The 18018-nt window shown below is 42.7% G+C and overlaps 2 protein-coding genes across 15 annotated transcripts in view; one reads left to right on the forward strand and one right to left on the reverse strand.

The window, feature by feature from the left end:
• The first annotated feature begins 18 nt into the window (after positions 1–18).
• Positions 19–7507, forward strand: C19H17orf75 (chromosome 19 C17orf75 homolog). 3 transcript variants are annotated; one of them, XM_068913396.1, is made up of 11 exons: positions 19–364; positions 798–962; positions 1213–1281; positions 1917–2042; positions 2476–2616; positions 2828–2885; positions 3570–3689; positions 4342–4406; positions 4528–4664; positions 5210–5313; positions 5952–7507. In XM_068913396.1, exons 2-11 carry the CDS (start codon positions 829–831, stop codon positions 6159–6161), a joined length of 1164 nt encoding a protein of 387 aa, XP_068769497.1. In that variant the 5' UTR covers positions 19–364; positions 798–828; the 3' UTR covers positions 6162–7507. The 3 variants fall into 3 exon arrangements, 2 of the variants coding, with proteins under 2 accessions (XP_068769497.1, XP_068769498.1); XR_011135439.1 differs by lacking the exon at positions 19–364 and having other exon boundaries at positions 512–962; positions 5210–5823; positions 5952–6091; XM_068913397.1 differs by lacking the exon at positions 19–364 and having other exon boundaries at positions 512–962; positions 5482–6094.
• Positions 7508–10204: 2697 nt separating this feature from the next.
• Positions 10205–18018, reverse strand: part of RHBDL3 (rhomboid like 3) — a 72149-nt gene continuing 64335 nt past the window's right edge. For all 12 annotated transcript variants that reach the window (XM_068913780.1, XM_068913782.1, XM_068913781.1 and 9 more), the window contains 2 exons: positions 16521–16581; positions 10205–16112 (listed from right to left, as the gene is read on the reverse strand). In XM_068913780.1, the coding sequence (XP_068769881.1) occupies positions 15841–16112; positions 16521–16581 (333 nt within the window). In that variant the 3' untranslated portion in view covers positions 10205–15840. The remainder of the gene's footprint in view (positions 16113–16520; positions 16582–18018) is intronic.

The following is an 18018-nucleotide window of genomic DNA, read 5'->3' on the forward strand; positions in this document are numbered from 1 at the left end:
GACATTAAAATAAATCACACGGAAATGCGTTAACCCTCCCGCGCAGGGCTCGCCTTGCCGTGCCGGGGCTGATCCCTTCTGTCACGCTTTGCAACCCTCCGGGGTCCGTTTTCGTGCTAACTGGCGCGGGATCCCGGTGGCTCCCGAAGGGATGGGCTGGGTTTCCCCCCGGCCCTTCTGTGGGCCGAGACCTAGCGCTGCCTCCCTGGTCCAGAAGGTTAAGCCGAAGTGGGAGGTTTGCGAGGAGAGCTGCGTATCTGCCCAGCTACAAAACTGAGCTGTGCAGCCTGCCGGTTTAACGGTACGGCTCATGTCCAGCGTGATTTGACACACAAATGTGATTTGCGGCCTGTGAGCAGGCCCGGTAAGCAGCTTTTGGCAAGATATCTTAACGGAGGCAGGTTTTATAGGCCAGTCTGTGGACTCGTTACAGGGGCAGAGAGGGCTTGCAGCAACGAGACGTCGTTTCGGGGGGGGGGGGGTCGCCCAGCTTGTACAAGCAGCGCCCGGCGGGGGGGGCGGACATGTTCCCGCTGCGCCCTGAGCGGCTCGAGCTGCGCGGTGGGCTTTAAAAACCGCCTTGCCATAAACCCTGCGTGGATAAAGCCTCCTCCGGGCTCCGCAGGGGAGAGGGAAGGGGGGGGGGGTGTGTACAGCACTGCCCAGTTTGCAGGAGGGGGAGCCCAGCGTTACCAGCAGGGTTACGCGTATCCCGGCGGGCGGCGCGTCGCCAGAGGGAGCGGGGAGCAGCGGCGGCCGATCTCCTTCCCCCCCCCCCCGCCTGCCGGTCCGGTAAGATCAGATCCGGTGCGGTCCGGTCGGACCGCGATGCTGCCGGCGCTGCCGGACGGCGACGAGCGGGAGCTGGAGAGCAGCGAGGAGGGCGGCGGCGGCGGCGAGGAGCGGCGGCCGGAGCGGCACGGCAGCACCTACCACGGCCTCTACGGCTACCAGAGCCGCAGGTGAGCGGGGCCGCCGGCGGCAGGCCCTGTCTGCGGGCCTTTGTAACCCAGCTCCTCGGTTTTTCTTCTATTGTTTCCCTCTTTTTTTTTTTTCCCCCCCAAGAGGATTTCCTCCTCACCACCCCCCCCCTCCAGTGCCTCGATTTCATGATCCTGCCCCAAAACGCCCTCAGGCCGCGCCCTCCCCGCCGCAGCCCCCCTGCCCTCCTCTGGTCTGTAAGATCCGTCATGAGACTGGCTTGGTTTTAAGGTCCTCGCAGCGGGGAGCTGACAGCAGGGATGGAAGTCCGGCCGCAGAGGACTCCAGCGAGGACTTCAGGTAAAACATGAACCGTGTAATCACCTGTAATATCCCTTTTTGTTGCTAACTTGCAGCCCGTGGCATACGTGTTGCTGTTAAGTGAATAGTAATCAAAGTCATGTCACGGCAGAAACCTCTGTGAAAGCGTACTGAAGTCCTGTAGATACTTTTTCTGGACGTAACTAGAGAGCTCAAATAACGTATTAAGCATAAACGATCACCTTCAAGTTTGCACTGTTTTTTCCTACTAGTAATACTTCACATTTCTGTGTTATTTCAGGCCTTTATTTAGGCCTGATTCATTAATCGGTTTTAAATGGGCAGTTAATTCTTCCACAAGCTCTGCCGTATAGTTGTGGCCCTGGATTACAAGTAGGGAATCAGAGGAACAAAGAGGGGCAGTGACTTGTTCATAGCTGCTAAGGAGTGGGGGGCATCTCCAGCCTTCGGGTGCAGTGGGCAAACCCCTGAACGTGTTTCAGATGGGCCCCGGAGCAACTCAGTCGCAAGCTGGAAAGAGATCACAGTGGCCCCTCTCCTAGAAGCACGTGATGACCGCGAGCGAGTGGTTCTGCGCTTGTTGAGGAAAAACAGAACAATAACATTTGCTTTTCACTAGCTTTCATCTTGGTTTTTTTTTTTTTTTTCAAAAGCCTCTCCTTGCTGGACACGAACTTACCACCTGAAGCGGAGACTGAATTGCGTGGTTTTATTGCTAAGCGTCTTACTAAAGGAGCCCTTTTTGAAGGGATGGGGAACGTAGCATCTGTGGAGTTGAGGTAAAACGTAGCTTCTCATTCACAAATCATTTTAGAAAGTATAAGGAATGCTGGCAGCATCGCACATCTTGCCATCTGCTGCTGCAGTTAGGTTTAATCCTGATTCTACGCTTTCAGTCTATCGCTGTTGTTAACAACAGCTCTGTGCAAGTGGCGCTTTCCTCTTTTTTTTTTTTTCCCTAGGTGGTTTTGAGAAAAATATTGTGAAAAAATAATTCACTGTTTGAATACTGTTTGAATAAAAAATATGATGTGTATTTATTACTGTTCCCGCTTAAACTACGAGGAGGTCTAGGACAGCTCTGTTTATGATCATAGGAGCAGCCTGTGCTAGGGGGTGAAAATTCCTTACAGAAATCACGTACATCTACTTTTTGCACTTGCTTATTGTGATGTATTTATAACAACATTGGTCTTTATTTTTTCTGCCTAGCATACCAGAATATAAAGTTGGTTGTTACTACTGTCTTTTCCAACAAGAAAATCTTCTAGAAATGGCAACGTTGGAATCAGACATCACTGCTCCAGAATACGTGATTTGTTTCTTAGGTGGCTCAGAGAAAGGTCTAGAACTATATCCTTACCTTTAACTGTCCTAACTGTGTGGAGAGGGAGCCGAGGTAGAAGTAATGTTCTCATTTTGTCTGCTTCCTGCTTGAAATCAGTCTACTAGCCTGTTTGTGCAAACCTTCCAGTGTATAACTGAATGCATTAATAACAACTATACATTGAAGGGGCAAAATGTAGGTCTTACCTGATTCATCTTATTTTCCTTAAGGAGGTACTTTCAGACTTGAACTGGACAAATATGTTCAAAGTCTGAAGATAAACCTTAATTCAGAGGTAAGGCCTGGTTTTTACTTTTTTTTTTTTTAAAGTGATGAAAATGACATTTTACACAAATTTATTACTAAAGCAATCTGGGAGATTTAGGGTATAGAAACAGAATTAGTGTATAAGGAACCAGTATGAACCACTGTGAGAGATGGTTACCTGCTTTGCTGTCGATACAGTGAATGCCTGAAGTGCTATTAACCACACAAGTCAAAGGAAAAAGAGGGACACTTTTGTACCACTCATAAATCTCTTACCGGTTACTTGTAGTTACATCCAGAGAGAAGAACGATTAATAAAATTTGATGGTCTAATGGAACGTTAGCAATGTCCGCGTAGGTTCTTAATGCTTCCGAACATTAAGGAGGGTTTTTTGTTGTTTTTCTTGCAGCAGCTTTTCTAATGAACTATGCAGTTTATGTCCCTACCTCATCCCCTGCCTGCTGGTGCGTGCTCTTTGCTCAATGTATATCATAATATGTTATAATTCTGAAACGTGAAGCCCTTCACCCACACCTCAGTGTGGGATTAAATGTCAAACTCATGATTTTAGCCTAGCATGGCTTGAAGTGAAGAAGGATTTGACATTCAAATGTCACAGGTTGAATAGATTATTAGTATGTTTCTTTTGTGTGTGTGTGTGTGTAGAAATCTGATTCCCAGTTAAAGTTACAATGTTTCCACTCATTACAGCAAAAAACCTTGGAGACCTATGTTAACCCCTACTTGCGAAGCTGGTTTGAGAATTCTGTATGCCCTATTCAGAGAGTAGTACAGCTCTTCCAGGAGAAACTTGCCTTCTTGTTACATGCTGTAAGTGTATGTCAAATTGAATAACAAGGTTTGGAAGGCACCTCAGTGACTCTAGTATTGTATTTAAAATATTTTTTATATTTGCTTCCCAGCCAGGAAAAAGGAGGAACAACTCCCTTTTTTTAAATTCAGGACAAGTACTTTCTCCCTCCTCTGTTGCTAAGGCAATACCTAGAAATTTCATCCATCAGGCAGGAATAAACTAATATTTGAAAAGTAATTTTTATGGTTAATTCATTCTAGATTGCTTAGTAGTGTCCTACTTACAATTATAATTAGAATGAGATAATTAGAAATAGAATGAGAAAGCTGTCTCTGGTATAATCCTTCTGAGCCAAAAGGAATGTTTTATTAGCTGTGTCTCATGTAATTCACTTGAAAAAGAAAAGGAAAATTAATCTTAGCACTAGTCTCTGAGTTTGAGAAGACTTTTTATGGAATAGCTAATAAAGTATAACCGCTGTATTTCTCCTGAATGCAAAAATAGTTGCAGTGACTATAATATGGCATATTCTCCTAGCTTCTGCTCTTACTCTGAAAAGAAAAAATGTTAAAAGTATCATGTTATGTATTTATTACTAGTAACTACAACATAGCAAAAGAAATAATATCAAATCAGCATCTAGCTTTTTTTTTTCCCCCTCCCTCAAAGGCTTTGAGTTACACTCCTGTGGAAGTGAAAAACTCAGATGAAAGAACAGAGAAAGACATTAGCAGGTAAAGCTGCTTTGAGACCAACGGGCCCATGAGTATTTTGGTTGTGTGTGTGATACCTTATTGGTTTTGCTATTCAGGTATTGTGCAGAAACAAGCAGTTCATGAGAATTTTTTGCGTCAGGTTTCTGGCAGCTGCCAGCCTCCAAGGACTTGTTCAGGAAGGCACAATGACCTCCTTGTGTATAGCCATGACTGAGGAGCAGCACAAGTCAATGATTATAGATTGTAATGGACCCCAGCCTCAGTTCCATAATGCAGGTGAGCTCGTGGCTGTGAATACTTCATGTTACCGCCCTGTATCTCTCAGATGCTGAGAGTGCTGGTCTTTAGTGGTAGTTGAGGATATGCAGCAGCTCATAGGTTCATGCCCAGAAAGTTTGGATTCTGGCTGGAAACTAGAACGTGCTTTCCTCTTAGGCTGCAGAGTAATTCTGTTTACCAGAGGAACTGGAGCTCTGGTTTGAAAAAGGTTGATAATCCAGAATGCATTTAATTTGTGGACCATAAAACTATAATTTTACACTTCAAGGCAAGTTGCGAAATGTACTTTTTGTCTATTGGATTTTTGACAAATGATACGGAAAGCGATTCAACACTCAGAATTTTGTGTAAGCACTGTAGCTGTGTTGGCTTTTGTTCTCCACCTGAACGCTGATTTTCTTAGACTTTTATTTCCTGGACCAGATATGCTATTACCATTTATTGTGTAAGAGCACTTAAACCAGGTGAATGCAGTGATATACTTATGTTGAGCTTATTTACTTTGTGCTCACCTTTTCTCTGTGTTCCTGAACATGTGACAGAAAGCAACAGATTCTGTGAGGATTGGATGCATGCTTTTATAAATGGTGCTGAAGGTGGAAATCCATTTCTCTTCCGGCAAATTTTGGAAAACTTTAAATTGAAGGTAAATGTTTGTATGTGTTAAGGACTTGGAGGAGACATCAGGGTTAATGAGGGACCAAATTCTCATTTTGCTGCAACGAAGAAATCTTAAGTCATTGTTATAGTGTCCATACATCATTATCTGCCTAACTCTGAAGTTTAATTTGATGACTGCTATTTTCACTTGTAGATGGTGTAGTGCTGTTGAGAGGACCAGCATGTAAAGCAATGTGAAAGTTTCTTCAGCGAGTACTCCAAAGGCACTTTGGCATATTTAAAATGAAAAACAACTTTTTTTTCCTTAATTTTTTTTCTTAGAATTGGGGCTGTACACCCACTGTAATAGCATGTAACTTGGTAATATGGATTCAGTAGTTAATTTTTATTAGCTGATCTGCCAGAAAGATGAGGGGAACGCTGGATACCACAACTTGATCATCTCTGAACACGTGTCCATGCTTTTTGCATCTTCAAAATAACAGTGGTAAAATCCATCAAGGACAGTACTCACTTAATTCTTGTATTACTCAGAGTAAGTAATACAGAATCTGTATTACAAATGCTTTTGCTTCTCCTGCTATTCTTCCCTCACTTTTCTGCATAGTAGCATATTTCCTTTCCATGTAGGAGGATAAGAAAATACTGTTACTCTCTTTCCAGGCTATACAAGACATTAACAACCTGAAGAGGTTTATCCGCCAGGCCGAAATGAACCACTATGCCTTGTTCAAATGTTACATGTTCCTAAAGAACTGCGGCAGCGGAGACATCCTTTTGAAGATTGTTAAAGTAGAACATGCAGAAATGCCAGAAGCCAAAAACGTAGTGGCTGTCCTTGAGGAATTCATGAGAGAAACAGCAGTGGCTTAAAGCAATCTTAATTATTCTGCACTTATTTAAGAGTATTGTATGAATCACTAATTTCTTCTGTGCAGCTTAGTTTCACTAAGCAGAAATTTTAATTTATATTTAAAAGTATTACCCAAGTCAAACCTAAATTGTAGTTCTGCCTAGTTTTCCTCTTTTGAAAGAAAGCAGCATGAGCTTTGTTTTAATGTGTAAATATCAGATGTTATATAATCTCATGCGTAGTTTTCAGTGCTTACCAGATTCTCCAGAATGATTTCTCCCTTTTCTGGGGAGATCATGCCATTTGTTTTTTATTGTCATTGCATGAAAAAAAGAAAGATTGCTTACTTAGCAAGCATTTTTCAGTGTTTTAGATATTTAAAGTATCTTTAAGGTTATCATTGTCTAATCATTAAAATCTGATTATTTTCATACATAAAGAAGCAGAAACATTTGGATAAATCATAGTAAATGAATCAATCATTTTTTTTTCATATAAGAGAACATAGGTAATAAATTTGTAACTAGTTTCCGCATTCTACTTTCAAATTAGCAAAGTTTGTTCTTCTGTTCCTAGACAAGCAACTTCTTAATTGGTAAGAAACAGAATTGCCTTAAGACTAAAGAGTTTCAGGAATAAATTTTTATGTGCTTGTATGCACATATACATACACTAGTCAGCCTTGTTAAATTCCCAGGGTAGATGATGAATCAAATTTTTCATTAGTTTGCCTTTTTATGATCAAGACTTTCTTTGTACAGTTGGGGAATTGTAGTATTTTACATACGTTTTTGCATAACTGTAAATAATAGTGTGTTTTTCAGCAGCAAAGAACGAAACCTGAAGACTTTGGACACGCAGTATTAACCTGAGTCCTTAAATCAATACACACTTTTTCATAAATTGAATTAAACTAAGTTCCAAAATTAATTACTTAGATTTTAAAACATTTCATTGCCTTTCAGCAATGAATTCTTACCCACATCATAGGAAATTCATTTTCTAAATCAAATGATATTTAGGCAGCAGAATACTTGAAGAACGTCTTTGGCTACAAATGGAACCAAAACCTTACAGGGCCTTTTTGGGACCATATAAACGAGGACTATTTCTGCAAACCTGATGTAAACAAAACACCCTACTGATTTCCTCTGCACCAGAGGGTGTTCGAATGCCTAACCTGGCATTTGAACAACCCTCTCATTCAAGGCCTGAAACACTAACAAACAGTCTCACTAATGCAGCAAGTTTGACCGTTCATTCTGCCACTGCTGTAGTTGTGAAGATAAAAGCTGAATGTTTTCCTGTGACACAGCTGTGTTGAAGCTATAATAAGATTTACAATAAAATGCATTTAAATCTTTAATCCTGTGACTGTTTTAATTTCAATTAAGTCTTGTCCTTGATGTCTCCTGTTTAAAAACTTTTTATTCATACATTCTGAAGAAGTTGCTAGTGTAATGTGCAGGATTCTGCAACCATCATATTGACAGCAGAGTGATATATAGAATGTATGGGCAGTCAGAGAAGAAAATAAAGTAGTTTAAAAAAAAAAACTTACTCTGTTATCTGCAGGAGCTCTGAGGACTAACGATGTTTTCCTTTAGGCTCTTATATTCATGAGTCAGTAACGCAATGCCGCTCAATAAAACATGTCACCTGCTGTTGCTCTTGTACGTTTTTAACTAAGTTGGAGCACTGATCCTTGAGTATTTTACCTGGTAAAATGGCAGAGAAGTTCTTAATGCTCCAAAAAAATAAATGTTGGGTGGTGGGAATAGGTAATTGTCATCTGGTAGAACAGTATAAGAAGTCATCCTGAAGGTACCATCCTGTTCCTGTTGCCCCAGACAGGTGGAGAATTAGGCCACAGAAGCCTAATTCCTCCACAGAGGCCAGGTGTACCTGTGCTGGCCTTAATACTTACAAACGGGTAGGTCAGTCCCAGGCACAGCAGTGCTGTGGTTATAGTAATAAGCTGTTCCTGAGATGCAACCGGAACTGTTCTTGTGCAGTCTTCATCCTTAGAGGTTTTTCAAGAACAGACTGGATGACGCACTGAGCAACCTGCTCTGACCGCATAGGTGCCTCTGCTTTGAGCAGGAGCTTGGACTAGAGAACTTCTGAGGTCCCTTCTAACTGGAATTATACTATGATCCTATGATCTCTGCCACAGTCATTTAAATGAGATTTTTGTTTTTTAGCTAGGTAAATGATCACATACCACTCTTGAAAATCAAGATATTTTTAAACTTTAACAAACACTTTGATTTGTCTTGTTTGGGCTTCTCCTCTTCAAAGTAATCATCCCTCAACATCAGTCCCATTGAATTTGTACTCCATTATATGTGGGCACCTGCAGTTTTTGCTTTTTCTGTTGAGTTCCTTTTGCTGAGTTTTCTCAGGTCTGAAGAAGGCTGAGATTATGAAAAACATCTTCTCTGCAGCCTCTGTTTTAAGATTGTCTGGCTTTTACCAGCTTTGCATTGACTTTGTCATTCAGTCACCTATAACAAGCTCAAGATGCTTGGAAGCACACACACACATTGAAATACACCCTGCTAGTGCAGTTCCCAATGTTGCATGTTTTGCTGGCATATTCCCTTTATCAATTCTATTTAAAAAGCAAAACTGAAGGCAATTAAACAAAAGCATAATAAATAATGTAAAAGAAGCTGGTGTAGCTGCATGAATGCCTAGAAGGCATTACACACACAACTGCTTCTCCAGCAATCAGCGATTCAAAGCTAAGCACACAAAAGATCAGAAGATGCTGAGATGTGCTATTAGCACTTAATCTGCAAACTTGCAAGATTTTTTACTGTAGTGTTACAGGTTTGATTTAAAACCTTTTGGAGAAAAAAAGCAAACCACAGGCCTATGTTAAGAATGCAAGTTTAGCTTCAAATGCTAGAGACCTCTCGCAGTCTGAAAGATCACAACAGAAGTAGCATAAAAGCCAATTAGTATTTCTCTTTCCAACACTTACGAGCAATGCTTGCTATACAGCAGATAATTAGGCGCTATGGGAGTAAGTTTTATGAGTTTGTATGATCCAAGCTGGCTATCAAAGGTGCTAGCTTTTGGCTCCTTTTCTGCTACAAATATGCTAGAATTTGTAGTATTTCAGTCGCTTACTTTGCCTTTCTAAAATTAGTTGGACCATTATGGCAAGGGTATGGTATTAACAAACGATAACACAGTTCCTGCATTAACTGACAAAAAAACCCTCCCTTTTTACCTTCTTGCTGAAATTCCTAAAATAATGACTAATGAGCTTTGAGCTCACTGAAGTGCAGAACACTTAACAGTAAGAGTTGAGTCCTGCATACAGTAGTAATCTGCCTCTTCCTTACAAGTAACAAATGTGAAGGAACTGCCGCCAGTCATATTTCCATTTCTGCAAGTTATATTTTAACTCCGTGGTTCCCAGCACCACCACACAAAGTCTATTTTCAAAACGCACGTTTCCAGATGCGTATTGGTGGAAGGATATTTTACTTACTTCAGAATAACTAAATCTTTCATAGGTTTTCTGCAGAACTTCCTGGACATGTTTTTCCCACTGTTAATTCAAGAGACAAGAGTGCTTTGGCTCTTTGAGATTTTAAAACATTCAACAGACATTGATGTTAAAAGATAATAACCCTCCAACCCAACAAAACCATTTAAACAGTCTAAGGTACTTGTCTTCAACCGCCCCTCAGTTCTGAGGTCACTGCTGCACTGCAGTTCTGGACATCGAGTAGCGGGGCAAGACCTGCATTTTTAATACAAATCTCAAGATACTTCTGCGCCTGTGTTAGACCTCATGGAGGAATAAATAGCAGCTCATGTCTCCCTCTGTCAGACACTTTTAAAGAGACATAAGAAGAACTATTAGTTTCAAAATTCAAAATTTATATTGCAGAGTTCAAAACCAATTGCTTTCCTGCTAAATACTTTAACTGTAGAAATACTAACCAGTCTGTCTTTGAAAGTTTTTTCTTGGTTGTTTTTTGGCATGTGACATAAAACAGCTCAGTTTTACTAAAAAAAAAAAAAAAGAGAACAACCAAAAAAAACCACCAACAAAAAATTTTTTTAATGGAATCTGCGCTCAAATAATATTGTTACAACAAAAATATACAGAATGTACACAATACAAAAATATTTGCAAACATACAATAGCGTCTTACCTTGCAAATATAATTTTGTTTTACTAGCCCTTAACGGGAAAGTATCATTTGTTCAGTATTTTAAGGCAGAAAATTACATTGGTTGGTGCTTTGTTAACACTTGGTGCATTGTTAGCTTTAGTAGTGTAAGCGAAAAAAGCTGCATAAATCTAGCTTTGTTTGCAAACTAAACAGACACTGCGGGGGAGTCAGGAGACAGTCAATGACTAACATATCCATTAAGCTCACTGGAAATTAAGGTATTTTTGCTACTTAAATCGGGCCCAGAGATTTTTTTTGTGTTCAGGGTTGTAAACTGCTCTGCAACATAAATTTTTTGTACCACTTGTGGCATTTTAGAAAAAAAACTCATTAGAAAGCTTTTCCCAATTAAAAGCCAATGATTAATATTAAAAATACATTTACCTTTAACCCAATTTGATTTCTATCATCTTATGTGTGACTCTTTCTTTATAGAGCTGCCAAATGCATTGCTTTCCTTTACAACCAGCTCTCAGCATCAGTGACCGCAGGGGCAATTTCTGAGCTGTATCACAGAGCGCTGTAAAACAGCCACTGCTATGCAAGACAAATGACAGTCATATTCAAAGAGAGGCTAAAACCTCCGAGGTGCTGGCCTCTGTTCTCTGGATCCCAGTTTGCCTCCAGAGGTTGCTGGTGCTGAACTGCATTCAGATTTTCCCATTCCACTTCATATAAAGCCAGTGGATGGGGTTTCCAAAGCAAGCGAGCTGAGATTGAATCTGTGTAAATGAAGAGACTTTGAGCTCCTTACTCACTGAAGTATGTGTGAAAATCCTACTCGCGATCCTGTGAGACTAAACATTGGCACAGACCAGCAGCTGTCTTGTAAGGTCGGCAGATAGCTGAGAGTGTGGTACCAGCTCTAACTGTATCAGATTCCATCTCTCATACCCCAGTTCAAACTGCAACTTACCTAAGCTGATTTAAAGTACGGAGGCAGCATAATCCATCAGAAGGAGCAAGGTCTTGGGACACAGAATCCCTGAGGTTTATTTCCAGTCTGGCAAAAATTGGCTTTGTCAGCTCAGATAGCCGTAATTTCTTAGGCCTCACCCATCCCCGTTTATAAAAACTTACCTACTCCTACAGGAACAAGTAGTGAAGATTCGTAATATATCAGGTAAGCGCTAAGTATCATTATTGACTGAGGAGAAAAAAATGACATAAAATGTTGGCTTAAAGATTTAGCAAAAGTGAATTCATCAGGGTTTTTACTCTGCCTTTAAAATATCCTCAGAGGTTGTTTCTGGTAACATCCTCTCCCATCACTCCCATCATTCCAACCCTCCTCCTTTCTGTATTATTACTGAGGTCTGCAAAGTTACTGTCTCCCTGCATCCAAGCATCTAAGAATACAAGGTGCAATTTGCAAGTCCTGCGGACCTTGCACGAACTGGTTCTCCTTACTCTTCCCCATGGCTGTCTGAGGCACTTCTCTCCTTGTCTGGGATAAGTGATCAGCAAAAAGCTTCCCAGTCGGACGGAGTCTCTGTGCTGCCGGCAGGTGTCCCTGAAGGAGCTGTACAATAGCACTCAGATGCTCCCGGCCCGCGTTATTGCTCCCTACACCAATGCCAGGGATCCTCTGTGGACCAGTGCTGCAGCACGGAAACAGCCTTTTTTCCCTCGGATGCTGTGTCCTCACTCAAGGACACGAGCATGAAATAACTTCCTTGAACATGTACTAGACTCAAATCTGTGAATGGTAACGGTCCCTGCCTTTTGCTTTGGCACTGCACATCTGTAAGGTTCAACAGATTCATATTTTATCAGACTGTGATGTAAAATCCTGGAAGCAGCTGAAATAAAACCAAAACAACCACCAGAGCCAGGCCCTCGTGTAGACGGCTCCTTCAGGGAAACGTTGCTCGTTGTGACAAGTTGCAACCACAAATGAGCAGGATGGAGAACGTGAAGGCTGTGAAATAAGCCAGCAGCATCAAGGACATCTGGAGGTAAAAGAAAAACCTGTTTGCCATTAGCTCTCTGGTGCTGCAGCACTATGGCACTGCTGGGTGAACGGGAAAACAACGTAGCTGGATTCCCTGATAACTCTGTAATAACATGACAATTTTTCACAGTATAATTTTAGTGATTTAATTATAAAAGTAAGCATTCTGCATTGCTCCTTACTCCAAGAGCTGATAGATTCTCAGCAGACAACAGGCTTGGTGTACGACCTGCTCTATGTATGGGGTGAGTTTTCAGCTCTGATGAACAGGAATGTGACAGGGTTTCATTTCTTCACCCACAATAAATCTAGTACTGATTTAAAGCCTGGTCTTTCTGATTCCCAGGGTTGCTTGTAGACTTGCTCCTCCAGACAGGGAATGGGGCCACAGAACGGAGGTTAGAACGATGAACAACAATTTAGGAGAGTAAGTCACAGCTCAAAGCGAGAACTCTTTTGAATCAGTTCCTGTGAACTATGTTCAACTGTGGGTGAAGGACCAGAGAAGGGCTCCTGAAATACCCTGTTCAGCTCCCTCCTGCCCCCGAGCAGAGGCATAGATACCCTGGCCAGAGTCAGGGAGAGGCTGATGAAGAGGGACGATGGCCCTTGAGCCTTCTAGCTCACTGCTTTGCAACAGAGCACATCACTGGCAGGCACAGAAAGCTTTCCTGGGGAGAAACTGATGGGCTCTAAACAGCTTTTGGCTGAGATACCAAAAATAAAAGCCAATCTGTACATATTGTACTCTGATAAATTATAGGCAAGATAACCTGGGTTTTGTTGTGATTGACTCTTTCCACCACAAATTTCAATGTTTTCCTAAAAACTTCCTGGAAGCTCCATTTCCTGCTCACCTCTACTTTAAAGGCATCTGTAATCAGAAAGGCTTAGCAATAGGTAAGGAAAGGGATGTCCTCCTTCAGCATGAACCATGTTTTTGTCAATATTCTCCTAATTCCCTGCTCTCCTGCTTGCCTGTTGCTCCCTAAAGAGGCTGTCTCCACCACTGCGAAACTCACTGGCCGGCTCCTGACCTGAGACAATGCATGCAAACTCTTGTGACTGCTCCAATCCAGACCCAAACCGCAGAGATAAAACGGCACGAGGAACCAGTCCCCTCCTCTAAAACAATTAGAGCTCTGAACCTTATCCCTTCCTCTTGTCCCTTGATCCGAGGACCCATGAATAATATGCCAGCCATGGGAAACAACGAAGGTGCAGTTACCCACAGAGCTCCTGTTCCTGTGCACAAAGGCAAAAAATGATTCTTTTGCAGGTAAGGCTTATTCCAGACTGTAGAAACCCTTTCCTTCTCCTCCTTCCCTTCCTCAAAAGGCAATAGGAGTTTTACTAGCAAGTCCCATCGGGCCAGAACCTCACCCTTGCAGAGGGCTTTATCCGAAAAGGGAAAGAAGGGAACAGCTGATGACCACTAGTGAGTCATCATTCTTCTAGAGGGACAGACAACTACTAGTTTGTGGTATCAGCCGGCAGCACCAATTACACAGTTGAGAGAATAAAGTCCATGACACAGGAACACTTTGCTACAGAGCAAACCTGACTGTTACAGTGGCCAGGAGATGTGCTAGAGAAGGCTCTAGTGGCTGTTGCCTGAGCAGTGTCTCTCCGGCAGAGACTTGGGACCTGCCTTGTGTTACCTCTACTCTACAGCCTGCATTTGGTGAAAGGGCAGCCACCTTAGAAGGGATCTGGTCTTCTTATGGAAAGCAGCCTTCTCTCCACCATCCTACATATTCCTTTTATGTAATTTTTTGTTTCTCGCTTTATTGACCAAAAAAAAAAGAACTGCAGGAAATTTAAAAAACAAATTTCCACAAAAAAGTAATAAGTATTTTCTGGTCAGGGGTCTGATGCAACCTGAGAACCACCTCCCCTTCCTCTGGGATTGGAAAAGCCATCTCTCCACAGTGGGCAAGCAAGGCTTGTGCACCGCTTCTATCGATTTGTTCCTCTTTCAGCGGGAGGGTCCCACTGAAACACGCATCATCTTTCTGCATTGCCAAGGGCACCAGCATGTTAATACAAAAGGGATAAAGGAGCTGGTCTAGAGAGACTCCTATGGCTGCTTCATCCAGCCCACCAGACTGAGTGGGAAGGGCAGGGTGTCCACATTCCTGGCTTGCAGTTTGGTGACTCTCTAAAGTGAGAAGCAAAATAACATAAACACCTGACAGAGACACATACCTACAGCACTGCTCCCGCTCCAGATGTTCCAGCCTGGTCCTCTGGTCCGTGCAGGCAGCTCACCGCTGTACGGACTGTGCTACAGACCAGTTAGAGATTCCTGAATTCTGGGCTCGATCTCCGTTAAGCAAAAAGGTATCATTGCAACTAACTGTTGCTTGGAGCCCCTGAACTTTTATTGCCTCAGAAAGGCTGACGATCTTTGCCATTCTAGCAGTCACTGTAAAACCAGTTTTATCAGTTTCACAGTGATCGCAGTAACACCCTTTCCACTTTGGTAGGAAACCAGTGTTACATACCACCCAGCTTGAACTCCACTGACTTCAGGAGACAAATCTGGCCCCGAGTGGACTGGATGGCTGGAAAGCCTGGGTAGTTCTCACCCTGCACTGCTGTGGGTGATCCTGGTCCCACTTTTCTAGCAAGAGCCTGCTGGAGGAGTTGAGATCCTTGCTTGGAGCTCACTGCAAGCCAGACATTAGAGCAACGCAGCCAAAAACAAAGAAGAAGAACACGGCACCCGATTGTCAACTGATAAAAACACAAATAAACCTTTGCTCCTCTTTTGCCCTGCCCATGAAAATGAAACACCAGCCACACCATCTACCCATAGCAGGCTGGGAAAACTGAAGTGAAACATGCAGAGTAAAAGTCACCTCTGGCTGGGTGTCCACACCACTCTAAAGAGTCCCCAAGATTTCTAGTGCAATATTGTTTGATCTCTTGTTGAGGACCAGTCTCCACCACTTCGGGTGATCAAGTTCTGCTGATCGCTTTGAAAGACAGTTTTGGCCATAGGCTAAAATATTTAAGGAGCCATTCAAGTAATTAGACAGTGGCACTGGTATGGCTGAACAGTCAGATGTATCCATTGAAACCAAACCCAAGCTGCCTTGTGAATATCATGTGAGTATCTAGTTAGTAAATGTCTGCTCTTTTTCCATTCTAGAGTTCAGTAACATTGAGGAGTTTCATTCAACAACCAGCCACAAGTACAGCACCAACATAGAAAATGCAAACAGCCCATACGAGACATGGATGTGGGCTAACAAACCAAGCAATAAATGCCCAGGTACAAATGCCCTATCCCATAGGGGCCCCTGCAGTGGAAAAACTGCAGAGTTCAAGCTAGCCAGTATTACAGTACCTGCTAGATTCATGCCCAAACTGATCAGCCCATTCCCTTGCGAGACCTTTAAGCGTCTCCTTTAGCACATGCCTGTGTTCAAAAGAATCATCCTCCTCTAAGTTTCATATAAAAATAGATCCTCCCTGTTGATTCATTTAACATAGCTGGCAGGTGACTTCCACTCTTCTAGAGTTTTTTGTCCTGTGCTTTCAGGGAGGGGGAGGTAGCTTCAGATCCAACAGGCTGTAGGCAAAGATATTCCAGAAGACGGCAAACAAGACGAAAATGAGATAAATAGAAAGGAAGATCCACCATAAGGACTGGTCTTGGAGTCTCTGCTCGTAGTTTCTCAGGATGATGACACCGAGGGTGATTCCAACCACCACTCCTCCCAGGTGAGCCATGAAGCTGGGGTGCGGGCATGGCGGGTAGGCAGAGGGGTGGAATCGCAGCCACACAGCTCTTCCAAATTCAAAGCTCACTGGAACAAAGAAGGAGAAAGAAAGGCATTGTCTACACCTCCCACACGGTTGGTGGCAACTTGGGCTTGTGGGAGTGTAGACAGGTGGGAGTATATTCCCTTTCCAAAATTTTATACCAAAACCATAAAAAGTGAGAGTTAGACTTCGAAGACAATTGTCCGTGGTGCATACATGGCCTAGTTTCACTTGCAGTGACACCCTAGGGGTATGCCTGGAAGACAATTCATTAATGTTTGCATAACGCTGTTGCCATCCAGGTAAGAACTGTGTTAGGAAACCTAAGCATTAGCATTATGAAAGCATTGCTTGTTTGAGAACTGTAGAAACTCCCTGAATCAGCATGAACTCTTGTGACAAGGACAAATAAAACAGCATCGTGTATGTGCCAAATATTGTGTGATACTTACTACAAATCAAGGCAACAGCCATGCGCAGCAATTTGAATTGGCACTTCATTCCTGACCAGTTCTGAAAAAGAGACAAAGAAAATAAGTTGCGTAGCATGCAAACCTGGAAGGATTTTACATTCAAATCTGCACCGAAGGAAGGAAATAAGCCTGGAAACATCCCTGGAAATAAGCCTCTTTCACTGCCTTTACCACCTGGCCATGACTTCTCCACTCACCACACCAAATACAGATCTGTCAACTACAGACAGATCATAACCATAACGGACATGTTATAGATATGTCCAATTATGGACAAATCCGTAACTTCTTTGCTCGGCAGTCTTACTAACCTACTTTCCTTGCCTGATATCCAGCCGGCCTGGCTCTGTTTCTGACGCTGGCCTGGCCCTTGGCTGGCCTAGCCCTTCTCCAGAGGGTGGGAAGAGCCCCCGCTAATGACTGGCAGTCAGCAGAGCCAAAAGACAAGTGTTTGCACATAAAATAAACAACAATAAAGTAATCACTGCATTTCCTCAGAGCATCTCAAGAGTCTTGAATAAAGCTTCACAGCAACTCCCCAACTGAGATAAAGACAATCTCCATTTGATTTTGGATGAGAAAGCAGAGACAGAAGGGGGGCAGAGCTGCCCTAAACTCCCAGAAAAAATCCTCTGGAGCTGGGCCTAATCCCCACATTTCTCACAGTGCTCTACCCTCAGGCCCCTAGCCCCAGTACAGTCCCTGCCCCTCACTGCAGACAGCTTTGCTCCCTGATGCAGACCACTCTCCTGAAAAGAAACCACCAGCCAAAAATCCTTGGGTTGAAGAACAACTTTTCCAAATCCAGGTCACTGGCTCCTCTGTACAAGCAATTGGTCCTTGCCATATATGAGGGACTGGAAATAGCCCAGGACTGCTAATGACAGTTATAAATGTGGAAGTCAGATTTTAGAAGCTAGGGAATTTTTAAAAATCACTAGCTTACATGAGCCACATCTATACACTATCCACCATATAACAACATAGTGCATGCACACACTAAAGGATTAGACAGGCCTAATTGTTTTCTTTTTATTGTCCAGGCACTGACAGTTTTATAACCTCATCTAAATTTTCTCTCTCAAGAGAGAGCAAACCGAACATAAAGAAGAAACTCTACAAAAGAGCTAAGGGAAAGAGGAATCACTGACAGAGTAATTAAGCATGCACCCAACTCAAGGAAAGCTTTGTCTAATTGACAGTCTACAGATAATTAGACAGTAAGTCAGATAAACGTATTTTAAAAGTCCTTGGTATGCAGGCTTACTACTGATTTTTTACCAATTTAACATGAACGCACAAAAGGGAAAGTCATTTGTCAATAAGCCTATGCTGCAGAGTTGGGATACAAAGTCCTGCTGGATCCAGAACACGGTCCCGGCTCAATCTGTGAATGGATGAAGACATTAACAAAGAGCCTGACCTACAGCCTGCTCAAATAAATGGACAAATTCCAACTGATTTCAGCGTGCCTTTA

The sequence above is a fragment of the Struthio camelus genome, chromosome 19, assembly GCF_040807025.1.
Source record: "Struthio camelus isolate bStrCam1 chromosome 19, bStrCam1.hap1, whole genome shotgun sequence".
Taxonomy (NCBI): Eukaryota; Metazoa; Chordata; class Aves; order Struthioniformes; family Struthionidae; genus Struthio; species Struthio camelus.